At 46.4% G+C, this 14760-nt stretch overlaps 2 protein-coding genes across 7 annotated transcripts in view; one reads left to right on the top strand and one right to left on the bottom strand.

Moving 5' to 3' along the window:
• Positions 1–5280, top strand: part of DUSP16 (dual specificity phosphatase 16) — a 100591-nt gene extending 95311 nt beyond the window's left edge. For all 5 annotated transcript variants that reach the window (XM_063672446.1, XM_054443738.2, XM_063672445.1 and 2 more), the window contains one exon: positions 1485–5280. In XM_063672446.1, coding sequence (XP_063528516.1) covers positions 1485–2667 — 1183 coding nt within the window. In that variant the 3' untranslated portion in view covers positions 2668–5280. The remainder of the gene's footprint in view (positions 1–1484) is intronic.
• Positions 5281–10056: 4776 nt separating this feature from the next.
• Positions 10057–14760, bottom strand: part of BORCS5 (BLOC-1 related complex subunit 5) — a 117776-nt gene continuing 113072 nt past the window's right edge. For both annotated transcript variants that reach the window (XM_054443748.2, XM_054443747.2), the window contains exon 4: positions 10057–14526. In XM_054443748.2, coding sequence (XP_054299723.1) covers positions 14296–14526 — 231 coding nt within the window. In that variant the 3' untranslated portion in view covers positions 10057–14295. The remainder of the gene's footprint in view (positions 14527–14760) is intronic.

Here is a 14760-nt window from a genome sequence, read left to right as displayed (position 1 = left end):
TGGAGGACATGGTTCCTCTGGTCATCTGCACGAGCTCTCATGCCGCCGTTCAGACCTCCCTGAGGTCCTCCCGCTTCATGTAGAAATCAGAAGAAAAGGCACCCTTATATCACGTTATGAAGTCTCATTATGAGCACCCTACATTTATACTTGTTATTCTTGAGCCAGTTATTTCTATTTTTGTGAATTTGCTTTAGGTTACTTGATTTCCGTGTTTATTTTTTTTCTTGTTCCTTATTCAAATGCAAATTTTCAGTGTGGTTCTACTCCTCCATCACCTGAAAAGTATCCATGAGGTGCAGGGACCGCTGAAGAATTGGTCCGTCATCTCTGAGTCTTTATTTCCTCCATGAAGCATGAAAGCCATCTAGTATTAGTTTTGATCCTTTGATGAATCTTTTTTTAACATAGTGGTTACAAAAATGGACCCAGATATTTGACCAGCCTGGTTTTGAATCCAGCACCATCATTTAGTAGCTGTGTGATTTTGGGCAAGTCACTTAAGGATTTTGTGGAGCTATATGATGGGGATAATGACACCCACCTGAAATAGGGTAGTTCTGAGGATGAAATGATGATTCAGTGCATAAGCACAGTGCTTAGCACACAGAGACCACTTTGTCTTGGTTATTCTGTCATGTTGACTATAAAAAGAAGTGTTACTTTGATACTTTGATCATCTGATACCATCTTCTTTTTGTCGTTAAATTTAAAATGTGAACTGTCTTGAGAAGTGACTGGTGACTTTAAAAGGGGATGACATTGGAAATTGAAGGAGAGTGGCTGTCATACTGTACTTTTGATGGTAGCACTGGTGTGTGTGTGTCAGGGGTGTCCTTGGTGGTGAATAACTAATCATCTCTTGGCCAGGCATGGTGGCTCACACCTGTAGTCCCAGCATTTTGGGAGGCCAAGGTGGGAGAATCACTTGAGCCCAGGAGTTCAAGACCAGCGTGGGCAACACAGTGAGACCCTTTCTCTACAAAAGAAACTTTAAAAATTAAAATTAGCCAAGCGTGTAGTCCTGTAATCCCAGCTACTGAGGAGGCTGAGGTGGGAGGACTGCACGTGCCCAGGAATTCGAGGCTGCAGTGAGCTATGATCATGCCACTGTACTCCAGCCTGGGCGACAGAACAAGTCTCTTGTCTCTTAGAAAAAAAAGACCACCACCAACAAAACCTCATATCATCTCTTATCAGCTGCATTGGGAGCCCTGGGCCTTTGAAAATAAGGGGGCAAAAACTAGAGTCTTTGGGGCCCGGCTGCCTCTTCTGGCATACTCCAGGGATGTGTGCAAAGCTTCCCCAGTGCCTAGGGGCTTTGTATTCTCCACCTTGAGGCATCTCTCCGAACTTTTAAACCAATCATCTTCCAAAGTTTTTGAGGTCTGCCTGATAATTCCCTATCTCATTTATTCACTTAATATTCTTAAGATAAAGTGTAGTTGTAAAATTTGGGTTTTTGTTTTTTCCTCTTTCTGTAGATTTGTGAAAGAAAAAAGACCTACTATATCTCCAAACTTCAATTTTCTGGGCCAACTCCTGGACTATGAGAAGAAGATTAAGAACCAGACTGGAGCATCAGGGCCAAAGAGCAAACTCAAGCTGCTGCACCTGGAGAAGCCAAATGAACCTGTCCCTGCTGTCTCAGAGGGTGGACAGAAAAGCGAGACGCCCCTCAGTCCACCCTGTGCCGACTCTGCTACCTCAGAGGCAGCAGGGCAAAGGCCCGTGCATCCCGCCAGCATGCCCAGTGTGCCCAGCGTGCAGCCGTCGCTGTTAGAGGACAGCCCGCTGGTACAGGCGCTCAGTGGGCTGCACCTGTCCGCAGACAGGCTGGAAGACAGCAATAAGCTCAAGCGTTCCTTCTCTCTGGATATCAAATCAGTTTCATATTCAGCCAGCATGGCAGCATCCTTACATGGCTTCTCCTCATCAGAAGATGCTTTGGAATACTACAAACCTTCCACTACTCTGGATGGGACCAACAAGCTATGCCAGTTCTCCCCTGTTCAGGAACTATCGGAGCAGACTCCCGAAACCAGTCCTGATAAGGAGGAAGCCAGCATCCCCAAGAAGCCGCAGACCACCAGGCCTTCAGACAGCCAGAGCAAGCGATTGCACTCGGTCAGAACCAGCAGCAGTGGCACCACCCAGAGGTCCCTTTTATCTCCATTGCATCGAAGTGGGAGTGTGGAGGACAATTACCACACCAGCTTCCTTTTCGGCCTTTCCACCAGCCAGCAGCACCTCACGAAGTCTGCTGGCCTGGGCCTTAAGGGCTGGCACTCGGATATCTTGGCCCCCCAGACCTCTACCCCTTCCCTGACCAGTAGCTGGTATTTTGCCACAGAGTCCTCACACTTCTACTCTGCCTCAGCCATCTACGGAGGCAGTGCCAGTTACTCCGCCTACAGCTGCAGCCAGCTGCCCACTTGCGGAGACCAAGTCTATTCTGTGCGCAGGCGGCAGAAGCCAAGTGACAGAGCTGACTCGCGGCGGAGCTGGCACGAAGAGAGCCCCTTTGAAAAGCAGTTTAAACGCAGAAGCTGCCAAATGGAATTTGGAGAGAGCATCATGTCAGAGAACAGGTCACGGGAAGAGCTGGGGAAAGTGGGCAGTCAGTCTAGCTTTTCGGGCAGCATGGAAATCATTGAGGTCTCCTGAGAAGAAAGACACTTGTGACTTCTATAGACAATTTTTTTTCTTGTTCACAAAAAAATTCCCTGTAAATCTGAAATATATATATATGTACATACATATATATTTTTGGAAAATGGAGCTATGGTGTAAAAACAGGTGGATCGACCCAGTTGTTCCTCTCTTAACATCTGCATTTGAGAGATCAGCTAATACTTCTCTCAACAAAAATGGAAGGGCAGATGCTAGAATCCCCCCTAGACAGAGGAAACCATTTTATTCAGTGAATTACACATCCTCTTGTTCTTAAAATAGCAAGTGTCTTTGGTGTTGGAGGACAAAATCCCCTACCATTTTCACATTGTGCTACTAAGAGATCTCAAATATTAGTCTTTGTCCAGTCCCTTCCATAGTACACCTTAGCGCTGAGACTGAGCCAGCTTGGGGGTCAGATAGGTAGACCCTGTTAGGGACAGAGCCTAGTGGTAAATCCAAGAGAAATGATCCTATCCAAAGCTGATTCACAAACCCACGCTCACCTGACAGCCGAGGGACACGAGCATCACTCTGCTGGACGGACCATTAGGGGCCTTGCCAAGGTCTACCTTAGAGCAAACCCAGTACCTCAGACAGGAAAGTCGGGGCTTTGACCACTACCATGTCTGGTAGCCCGTTTTCTAGGCATTGTGAATAGGTAGGTAGCTAGTCACACTTTTCAGACCAATTCAAACTGTCTATGCACAAAATTCCAGTGGGCCTAGATGGAGGTAGTTAATTTTTTTTTTCTTCTCAGCTTTATGAAGAGAAGGGAAAATGTCTAGGATTCAGCTGAACCGCCAGGAACCTGGCAGCAGCATGATTTAAGCTAAGGTTGGGAGGCTAACGAGTCTACCTCCCTCTTTGTAAATCAAAGAATTGTTTTGTTTAAAATGGGATTGTCAATCCTTTAAATAAAGATGAACTTGGTTTCAAGCCAAATGTGAATTTATTTGGGTTGGTAGCAGAGCAGCAGCACCTTCAAATTCTCAGCCAAAGTAGATGTTTTTGCCCTTTCTGCTTCACTGCATGGATACAGTTGGTAAAATTTAACAATACGACAGAATTTTATAGGAAACTTCCTAGGGAGGTAAATTATGGGAAGATTAAGAAAGGTACAAATTGCTGAGAAGAAGCAGGAAACCTATTTCCTTAGTGGCTTTTATCCCCTCGGCATGTGATGGGGCTGATGTTTCTATAATTGCCTCAGACTTTCAAATTTACTAGTAGGGCTGAGAGAGGCTTTAGTGAGGAAGGAATATTCAGAGTAGAACCGTTGAGAAAGCTGAGAAGACCGTTGAGTTTTGATCAGTTGTGAATAGAGTGCAAAGCCATGGCCAAGCTGTTTTTGGAAACGCTGGCTGGCGCGTCTTCAGTGGAAAAAGCAAATCAAAATGGAGCGAGAGCAAAGGGGCGTCCTCAGTCCTCAACCTACAATCACTATGGAATCGGTCCTGGCAGCTGAACATAGGAGGTCATTGGAACAAGTGATAGTGCAGATCTGCTTTCAAACATCCTCCTGGCTTGAGTTTTATCAGCTACAGTGTGGGTCCTCTTTTGAAGCCTTAATTCACAACAGCAGCTTTTTGGGGGTGGGGCTGGGCGGGTGTTGTCATTGTTCTTTCCCTTCCTGTAAGTGTCGCTAGTTGCTGCCTCATATCTCAGGTTTTTCTCTGTTTGAGAAATGGACAGTTTTTTGACCAGGATGTGACTTCATGTTTCCTATGGCGACTTCTAAAACCAGCAGAGAATGATGTGACTCAACACGACCGACTTGGTCATGGGGATGATGAGCCGCACAGACCTCACTAGTTGTGCACAAATAATGTGCTATGATGGGGTGTAAAGTGAAGGCAGAAGAGGGTCAGCCGCATTGTGATGATACTGGGGAAAGTGCTGGTCAATGATTTGAGTTAGTTTTTAGATATACATTGAAATCTTTAATCAGACATTCTCAAGTTTCACACAGTAATTTTTGATGTTATGTACACACACACCAAATGTGTAACAGTTCACCACTTCCAGAGTGTGGTCATATCCAAAACATGTTTAAGAAAGGAAAGCAGTAGCTCCTTGCTAAGGATGTTTCAGGAGGTTTGGGGGACTTGGTTTTAATGAACTTCTGTCATTTAGGGCTTCTCTTGGCCATGGTCCCCTTCCTTCTGGAACTGTGATGTAGTCACACCCTACAGCCTTTAGTGCTGGTTCACTAGTGTCAGATAATCAGTTCTTGGAATCGAGACTGCTGTGGCGAAGGGGTGGCCTCGGAGGCAGGCTCTGGAGCTGCTTGGATGTCTTTAGGTGGGGTGGTGGCTGGCTCTCTTCAGCATGTAATTGGGGAAACCCTCGCGTCTACTAGGGGTGATACAGATGGTGATTTTAAAGAGCAAAACTAGACTTATATGTGAGAAATGCTGGAAAATGATTTAGGACGTGTAAAGTTAGATGGAAAGACTGTAAATGTTTAATATGAATATAGTGTTCTTTTGAAGTAAGGCCAGCTGTTGAACGGTTAAATTGTGCATTTCTCATTTTGATGTGTCATGTATGTTAATGTATGAAATGATTAAATAAAATAAAAACTGGTACCTGTTTATACATAAATATGAGAAAAGACCTATCTTTGCAGCCCTAAACTTGGTGGGAACACCACCACTCAAGCTGCCAAAGGAGGCAGTGGTGAAACCTGTCCTGTTCTTCTCACATAAATGAGGATTTAGCTCAAAATAAAGTGGTGGTGTCATCAGGTTTATTCTGTGTTCTATCATTCACATGGAACACCGGACCATTAGCTGACAGTTTAGTGCCAGCCTTCATTCTTTACTGTGTATGTTAAATGCACACTATGGTGAAGAAGCCTAAGATGTTTGGTAAATATTTTCTAGCTGACTGATTCCAGAACACACAAGTACATGGTAGGAAGAAAAAGGCCAGCTACACACTCATGGTCCATTTCGATATAACAGGTAAACGATGTTATGATTCCTACAGGAAAAACAGGAAGGGCAATTGCTGAAGAGCTGTCCTCTGTCCTTGCCACATACATCTCAGCGACCTCTCTGCTCATGACACTAGATTTGATGACTTACGAGACTAGAAGCTTAGTCTCATCAGTTTCGTAAAAATTAGGCATTGAAGGAATAAAGCTTCAGTGCAAGCAGGTGGAATATTGACTACAGAAAGAATCACAGGTAATCTTGAAGTTGGTTGAGTTGAAGTTACATTTAAGAAAATTTATAAGGATTAGGGCTGGGTGAGCTAGAAGAGCTATCTTGGCCAGGACCCCGCAGAAAATCAGAGGTTGAAGTGAGATACAGGAATAAAGGGAATTAGAATAAATCAGCCTCCAGAGATAGAGGGTAACAGGAGGAACAGTTGTTTCAGTGAGAGGCTTCCAATGAGAAGATGCAGATCTTGGGAGAGCCTGAAGTTCAGGCCAGTTACTGACAGAGCTTGGAGCTCCTTCGCAACCAGTCTCAGCAGGCTATTGTTGGAGGACTGGTTTGGATGTGACAACTACAATTAGACCAGGAATTAAACTAAGCGAGGAGGCCGGGCACGGTGGCTCACGCCTGTAATCCCAGCACTTTGGGAGGCCAAGGCAGGTGGATTACCTGAGGTCAAGAGTTTGAGACCAACCTGGCCTACCTGGTGAAATCCCGTCTCTACTAAAAATACAAAAATTAGCCGGGTGTTGTGGTGGGTGCCTGTAATCCCAGCTATTTGGGAGGCTGAGGCACGAGAATTGCTTGAACCCAGGAGGCGGAGGTTACAGTGAGCCAAGATTTCGCCATTGCACTCCAGCCTGGGCAACAAGAGCGAAACTCCATTTTAAACAAAAAATAAGAGGGCAAATTAGTGAGAAGTGACAGCACGCTGGCAGCCCTCACAGCCCTCGCTCGCTCTCAGCGTCTCCTCTGCCTGGGCTCCCACTTTGGCGGCACTTGAGCCCTTCAGCCTGCCGCTGCACTGTGGGAGCCCCTTTCTGGGCTGGCCAAGGCCGGAGCCTGTTCCCTCAGCTTGCTAGGAGGTGTGGAGGGAGAGGCACGGGCGGGAACCGGGGCTGCGCACTGTGCTTGCGGGCCAGCGCGAGTTCCGGGTGGGCGTGGGCTCAGTGGACCCCCGACTCGGAGCGGGCGGCCGGCCGGCCCCACCGGCCCCGGGCAGTGAGTGTTTTAGCACCTGGGCCAGCAGCTGCTGTGCTCAATTTCTCGCCAGGCCTTAGCTGCCTTCCCGCGGGGCAAGGCTCGGGACCTGCAGCCCGCCATGCCTGAGCCTCCCCCCACTCCATGGGCTCCTGTGCCACCCGAGCCTCCCCGATAAGCGCCGCCCCCTGCTCCAGGGCGCCCAGTCCCATCGACCACCCAAGGGCTGAGGAGTGTGGGCGCACGGCATGGGACTGGCAGGCAGCTCCACCTGCAGTCCCAGTGCAGGATCCACTGGGTGAAGCCAGCTGGGCTCCTGAGTCTGGTGGGGACTTGGAGAACCTTCATGTCTAGCTAAGGGATTGTAAATACACCAATTGGCACTCTGTATCTAGCTCAAGGTTTGTAAACACACCAATCAGCACCCTGTGTCTAGCTCAGGGTTTGTGAATGCACCAATCGACACTCTGTATCTAGCTACTCTGGTGGGGACATGGAGAACCTTTGTGTTTAGCTCAGGGATTGTAAACGCACCAATCAGCGCCCTGTCAGACTACTCGGCTCTACCAATCAGCAGGATGTGGGTGGGGCCAGATAAAAGAATAAAAGCAGGCTGCCCAAGCCAGCCGTGGCAACCCGCTCGGGTCCCCTTCCACACCGTGGAAGCTTTGTTCTTTCACTCTTTGCAATAAATCTTGCTACTGCTCACTCTTTGGGTCCACACTGCCTTTTATGAGCTATAACACTCACCGCGAAAGTCTGTAGCTTCACTCCTGAAGCCAGCGAGACCACGAGCCCACCGGGAGGAACGAACAACTCCAGATGCGCCGCCTTAAGAGCTTTAACACTCACCACGAAGGTCTGCAGCTTCACTCCTGAGCCAGCGAACCCACCAGAAGGAAGAAACTCCGAACACATCCGAACATCAGAAGGAACAAACTCCAGACACGCTGCCTTTAAGAACTGTAACACTCACCATGAGGGTCCGCGGCTTCATTCTTGAAGTCAGTGAGACCAAGAACCCACCAATTCCGGACACATTAGGAAGGTGTAGATTGAGATGTGAAGAAAAATAAGGCAAAATTGGAGCCGAGTGTCCAAAGAGATTATGTGAAGGGTAGACGGTGTATATGGGACTAGTTTATGGAAACTTTTTAGCCTCAACATGTTCACTGTTACTTTATCTTAAATACTCCTCTGGTTCTGTTCTTCTGAGAAGCAGGAATGTTTTAGATCTAGTAAACAAATTTGTCTACGTATTTTTTCTGTGAACATTAGTCTTCTGCATCTATAAATAGAAGCGGGAAGTAAACTATTTCTAGCTTCTGGGGGACCCATTCATCCTTGAACAGCCTAATTATACTTGGTTATATCTTTAAAGCTGCAGAATCAACTGGAAAATCACAGCACTGTCCTGGAAGATATTTACAAGTCAGTCATATTGTTGTACTTTATTTTCAGAGACAGCAATATGCATTTATGTAAAAATGGTTTCATTCTTTTGGTTCCAGCTCGAACACTAGAATCAGTTTGAAAATGCTGTCCCACAGGAAATGCAGGATGTGACCTCGTAGAAGCAATGTGACAGGCAAATAGGGTAACCTGAAGAGCATTCAGTAATGGTCTGGGTTCTCTTTGTCAGAATTATGACAATTTCAAAGACCAGACTGAAAGTACTTGGTGCAAAAAAGCTTTTCGCATAACTCATGCCTCAAGGAATGAGCTTTGATTGGTGAAGAAAATTGAGTCATCAGTAAATTCCATCAGATCTTACACTGACATTGATAACCCTGGAAAAATCCCGGAGGCATGGACACACACACACACCAGCATAACGCTGGTCATCCTGGCAGGCAACTAAATCTAGATGCCAACTTTTTAATCTTTTTGGTTTGAAGCATGTGGATAATTATCTAGCTACCCTTTCCTGTAGCCATAGCATTTGAATGGAAGAGACATGCCTAGTGTGTCAAAAAAAGCCACAAGAAATTCAATGTTATTTATGACAGCAGTCCCCAACCTTTTTGGCACCAGGGACCCATTTCATAGAAGACAATTTTTCTACAGACAGGGAAGCAGGGGGATGGTTTCTGGATGAAACTGTTCCATCTCAGATCATCAGGCATTAGATTCTCATAAGGAGTGCAAAACCTAGATGCCTCACATGTGCAGTTCACAATAGGGTTCACGCTCTTAAGGGAGTCTAATGCTGGGGCTGTTCTGACAGGAGGTGGAGCTCAGGCAGTGATGTGAGTGATGGGGAGCAGCTATAAATACACACGAAGCTGGCTGGGCACAGTGGCTCACGCCTGTAATCCCAGCACTTTGGTAGGCCGAGGTGGGCGGATCACAAGGTCAGGAGTTTGAGATCTGCCTGGCCAACATGGTGAAACCCCGTCTCTACTAAAAATAAAAAATTAGCCGGGCGTGGTGGCGGGCGCCTGTAGTCCCAGCTACTCAGGAGGCTGAGACAGGATAACTGCTTGAACCCAGGAGGTGGAGGTTGCAGTGAGCCGAGATAGTGCCACTGCACTCCAGCCTGGGCAACAGAGCGAGACTTCATCTCAAAAAACAACAACAACAATACATGAAGCTTCACTTGCTCATCTGCCGCTCACCTCCTGCTGTGCAGCACACTTCCTCAAAGGCCACAGATGGGTACCAGTCTGTGGCCTGGGGTTTGTAGACCCCTGATTTATGATAAGTTAATGAACAATAACGCCACCTCCTCAGGGGCACTATATAGTTCTTAACAAAGGAATGAAGAGAAAGGTCGGGGAAAGAAAAGCAAAACTACTCTCATGATTAAATTTCAAACCTAAAAAGTCCACAAGAAGAAAAGTTTTCATTTCTCCCTAATCCACCCTTCAATCTTGAGTATCAACATTTTGAATAATTTCTGCTGAGCACTATATATCTGGGTTTGGCTGAAGTATAAACAAATCAGGAAGACCAAGTTCCCAATCGCACTAGAATTTTAACACATGTTTGGTCACGTCTCTGACAATTCCTGGTTTTGCCTTGGGACTTACTAGGGGAAATGCCAAAGCTAAGTAAGTTCTACAGATCAACACAGAAGTGGCACATGTCATTCGCCCCAGGGCCATTAGTTTATGTAACCTTGTAAAACCGAGTTTGTAATACCTATAACGTAAGGGTAACAGTACCAACCTCTTTCATAACTCTGAAGAAAAGAAATACTCAGGATACAGAAACAAATATACAGACGCACACATACACAAAATCAAACTTTTTTACTCAAAAAGCAGATTCTCCCAGACTAAACTCATTTCTAAACAGAGTTTCACTCTTGTTGCCCAGACTGGAGTGCAATGGCAAGATCTTGGCTCACTGCAACCTCCGCCTCCCAGGTTCAAGCGATTCTCCCGCCTTGGCCTCCCAAGTAGCAGGGATTACAGGCACAAGCCACCATGCCTGGGTAATTTTTGTATTTTTTTAAGTAGAGATGGGGTTTCACCATGTTGGTCAGGCTGGTCTGGAACTCCTGACCTCAGGTGATCCACTCATCTCGGCCTCCCAAAGTGCTGGGATTACAGGTGTGAGCCACCACGCCCGGCCTAAACTCATTTCTTGAATGTACTCCTATATCAGGGTATGGAGTCCTTGAAACTCATTTAATGAAATATTTACTCTGCACAGAGAACACTGGGTAGGTATCTAGGTTCAAAATATATTTCATATTTTAAGGATGTTATCATCTAAGACACAGGAGACTATATATATGTAGTCTATAAAACCATACATAGAGTTACTAAGAATAAAACTTTGAGGGAAACAAAGACATGAAATCTGTAAAGTAAAGGCTACACTATCACTTGCTCTTAACTCCACAGTCATTATATATATATATATATATGTGTGTGTGTGTGTATGTGTGTGTGTGTGTATATATATGTGTATATATGTATGTGTGTATATATATGTGTGTATGTGTGTGTGTGTGTATATATATGTGTGTGTGTATATATATGTGTATATATGTATGTGTGTATATATATGTGTGTATGTGTGTGTGTGTGTGTATATATATATACACACACACACACATACACACATATATGTTTGTTTTTGGTTTTTTTTTTGAGATGGCATCTCACTCTGTCGCCCAGGCTGGAGTGCAGTGGCACGATCTTGGCTCACTGGAGGCAGCTCACTGCAACCTCTGCCTCCCAGGTTCAGGCGATTCTCCTGCCTCAGCCTCCCGAGTAGCCGGGACTACAGGCACCCGCCACCATGCCTGGCTAATTTTTTGTATTTTTAGTAGAGACGGGATTTCACCATGTTAGCCAGGATGGTCTCGATCTCCTGACCTCATCATCTGCCCGCCTCGGCCTCCCAAAGTGCTGGGATTACAGGCATGAGCCACTGCACCCGGCCCATTTATTATAAATTTATATATACACCTAACACAAGGAGTGAAGGCCAGTTTCTATCAACCTTCCACTTTGACCAGGGAAACCAGGAGACTGCAGATAGAGGCCTATTTGACAGTGTTCATCAACAGAAATGAATAGATCGCGAGATAAGCAAAACAGCCTCTAGAAAGCAGCAGTCAATGAACAGCTAATTTATAATTAAAAGGAAGAAAAGCAGCCGTACCTTGGGAGCTCGGAATTTAAAGTCACTACCAAGACCTAGAGCCACTGCTCAGAGATGACAGGTAAACACGCTCATTGTAGTCAAGATGTATCAGAATCACAGACTTGGAATCTTAGAGCTGAAAGGGCCTTGAGAGCCCACCCAGACCTGCTCACGCTGTAGGAAGGTGGAAACTGAGGCTCAGGGAAAGGAAATGGCTTGCCAAAGATTAAGGCTAGAAACGTCCAGCCGAGGCTCTTTCACAACCCCTATCCCTGAAATATCCCATAACAGCCAGACAGGTCATGGGTTATTAACCAACAGAGAGATCCGGCATAACTGCCTCTTGAAATACAAATCACTCAGACTCCCAGGTTCCATCAGGAAATAGCAAAACATGAGAGGGAAAGGACTGCTAATGCCATGTTACCAGTCAGAGGTTCCATCAGAGAAGAACCACTAGGAATGACGTAGAAAGAGAGGATTGTGAAAGGGGTTTGACCTAAGCAATTAGAGGGGCTGGTAAAAGTCTCGGTTCGGCTGTTTCTTCTTCACCAGACCATAGGCCAGGCGGTTGGAAAGGAAGGTGAGGGAGAGCAACTACAACCGAGACCTGCAAGCCACAAGCCGGGACCTGCACCTGTCTCTCATCAGAGCCCGCGCTGATCTCTCATCCCCAAACCTTCATCCTTGTGGCTGCAGACCAAGAAGCTGGTTCTCATACCTGGCCCAGGGTTTGGAAAAGCCAAAGGCAGAGTTCTGCGGGAGTGGGAGGAGCCGTGGGCCCAGCGGCTGCCCACACCACAAGTGCAGGAGATCCATGGTAACGTGCACGCGATGGAACAGGGCCTGACCTACATTGACTTCCAGTGAATACGCATGGTGTTGCTCTACTTCCACTTCCAAACCTCATGCAAATTTCTCCCTCACCAGAGAAACAAACAAGGAAGGGAATTCTGGGAACACAGTTCAGAAACCACAACATGCCATCAAAATATTAAATTAACTAGAATTCTTTCCAGAAGTATTGAATTTGCCTATTGTTCTTCTGCCATACTTCTCTGCTTCCACCCAGTAATAAGTAGCCTATCACTTACCTACTCAGGACCCCAATCTAAGTGAACCCCATGTTTTGTCTAACTTCTACTTTAGAAGTAGACACAGTTGGCTGGAGAGCTGGCTGACTGTGCGGTTTGTTTGTGCTGCGCTGGGTCTGCCATCCTGCCCTGCGCCAGCCACTAACTGCTGCGGCAGTGGAAAGGCTCGTCCCTCGCAGGCTTGAACTGCCGCCCACTCTGTGCTTTCATGCATCACCTCTATTAAGTGCAGTGAGGATAATGGCACCTGAACTATTTTTGTAGCTCTGTAAACAGCCCTTCATTCTTCGAAGCTACAAACATATCCCTGTGTTCAGAACTGGGTTCTGTATGCTCCAGAAGAAAGACAATGATGGTGATGTCTTAAATATACCACTTTTTGTCAATCTAGGTGAAAGAAATATGAATATTCATTGTATTATTCTTTCAAATTTGAAAACGTAAAATCAATTTTTTTTTTTTTTTAATTAGCAGGATTTGGTGGTACACACCTGTAATCCCAGCTACTCAGGAATCTGAGGCGTGAGGATCACCGGAGCCTGGGAGTTTGAGGAGGCAGTGCGCTATGATTGCGCCACTGCACTCCAGCCTAAGCAACAGAGCAAGACCCTGTCTCAAACCAAGATTAGAATCAGATCAAGTTTAGCCGAGATACATTAAATTGAGTGGATCAATTTTAATCTTGTGAATCTACTAAAGGCTCTTTCTGGTATCTGAAAACACCTCCCGACGCTTGCAGGAACATAGGGAACAGGGTACAGGCCGCATGCCATCCCGGCCCCAGCGACTCCCTTCAGCTCTGGCTTTTAGTCTCAAGGTGTCTGCCTAGGTCTGCTCCCCACATTCCATTCTTTGCTTCTCCAGTCCTTGCTTCCATTAGAACACCTATGATGTGCAAAGTACGACACTAAGCACTTTTGTTGTTACTCAAATAACTTCGTTTCCTAAACTCCCAGAGAAATTCAGCAGCTTTTTGAGTTTTTTTCTTTTCAGAAGGCCTGAGGCTATACGGCCATATTTGTATCCCTGGCACAATATCGGACACATCAAATGGGTTCGAGAAATGTCTGTGGAATGAGAGATCTCTGCAATCAAAGAAAGCTAAACTATGTCTGCATCAAGGAAACCGGTTATCAGTGGAGATGAATCTGATGAGGGTGTGGAAAGGCAGGCTTCAGTTTCTGATGACGACTAAGGGACACACCTAACCTGATAGTCAACAAAACGCCAGTGTTCCACCTGGGCAGGAAGACGTGCCCCAGATAAGGGCTTGGTGTGACGGCAACAGTCAGGTAGAAACAGGAACAACACAGAGACCTAGATTCAATTAGTTTTTCAAGGTAACCACACATAAACCAGACAGCCTACTGAAACGTTCATGAGAGCACTGAGAACACAGAGCTTCTTAAAATATTTCTCCCCTTGTCTCCGTATTTTTATTCCAGTACCTGGACTGGACTATATACTCTCAATTAAAAAAAAAAAAACTAAATAAAAATCATTCTCAATGCAGAGTTCTTCAAAGAATTCCTAATAATTCACATGTTCCAGCTGCAGTTATCACCGAGAACTGGTTAGGTTCCTTCCACATAGGGAAACTGCATCAAGGAAAAGAGTTGGGCAAAGTCAGATTTTCACGCCAGCCAGACTCCTTCGCACCCACTTTCAGGGAGCCTCCCGCTAGCCTCCAGACCTGGTCAGGTGATATGACCTTGGCTCCACACGTCCTCAGGGTGTCGGCGTCTGGGGCTCCCAGCCCTAGGCAGGCCGGGCAGCAGCTACAGCCTGAGCTCGCGGTCGGGCTTCATGCTGAAGGGCTCCAGCCGCTCGCCCTCGGGCAGCATGCTGTTGAGCCTGTCCAGCAGGGGCACGGTCTGGTCGATGCCCATCTGTATGCGGCGGAGGATGGCGGACATCTCGTTCACTTTCTGGATCTGCTCAGCATACTTGGCGTATCTCTTCTGGCGCTCCTGCATGAAGCTGAACAGAGTTTCTACAGAGAGATCCATCTGTGGACGGGAAAGAGAAGTACATTATACCTTGTTTAATCAAGTCCTCTCTGCAGGGCCAGGTGTCCAGCCTGTGAGGGACACAGTCCCGCAGGTCCAGTGGAAGCTGACAAGTTTTACAGGAAGCACCCAGGGCTAAAAAGCCCTTCAGGGACACAGCTTTATCACCTGTTGTGCCAGAACCACCTGTAGAGAGAACTGAGAGGGGATTGTCCCCGGCTTTATGTTCTGGGA

Source organism: Pongo pygmaeus, chromosome 10 (genome assembly GCF_028885625.2).
Source record: "Pongo pygmaeus isolate AG05252 chromosome 10, NHGRI_mPonPyg2-v2.0_pri, whole genome shotgun sequence".
In the NCBI taxonomy this organism is placed as follows: Eukaryota; Metazoa; Chordata; class Mammalia; order Primates; family Hominidae; genus Pongo; species Pongo pygmaeus.
This window is presented reverse-complemented; position numbering and strand designations above follow the sequence as displayed.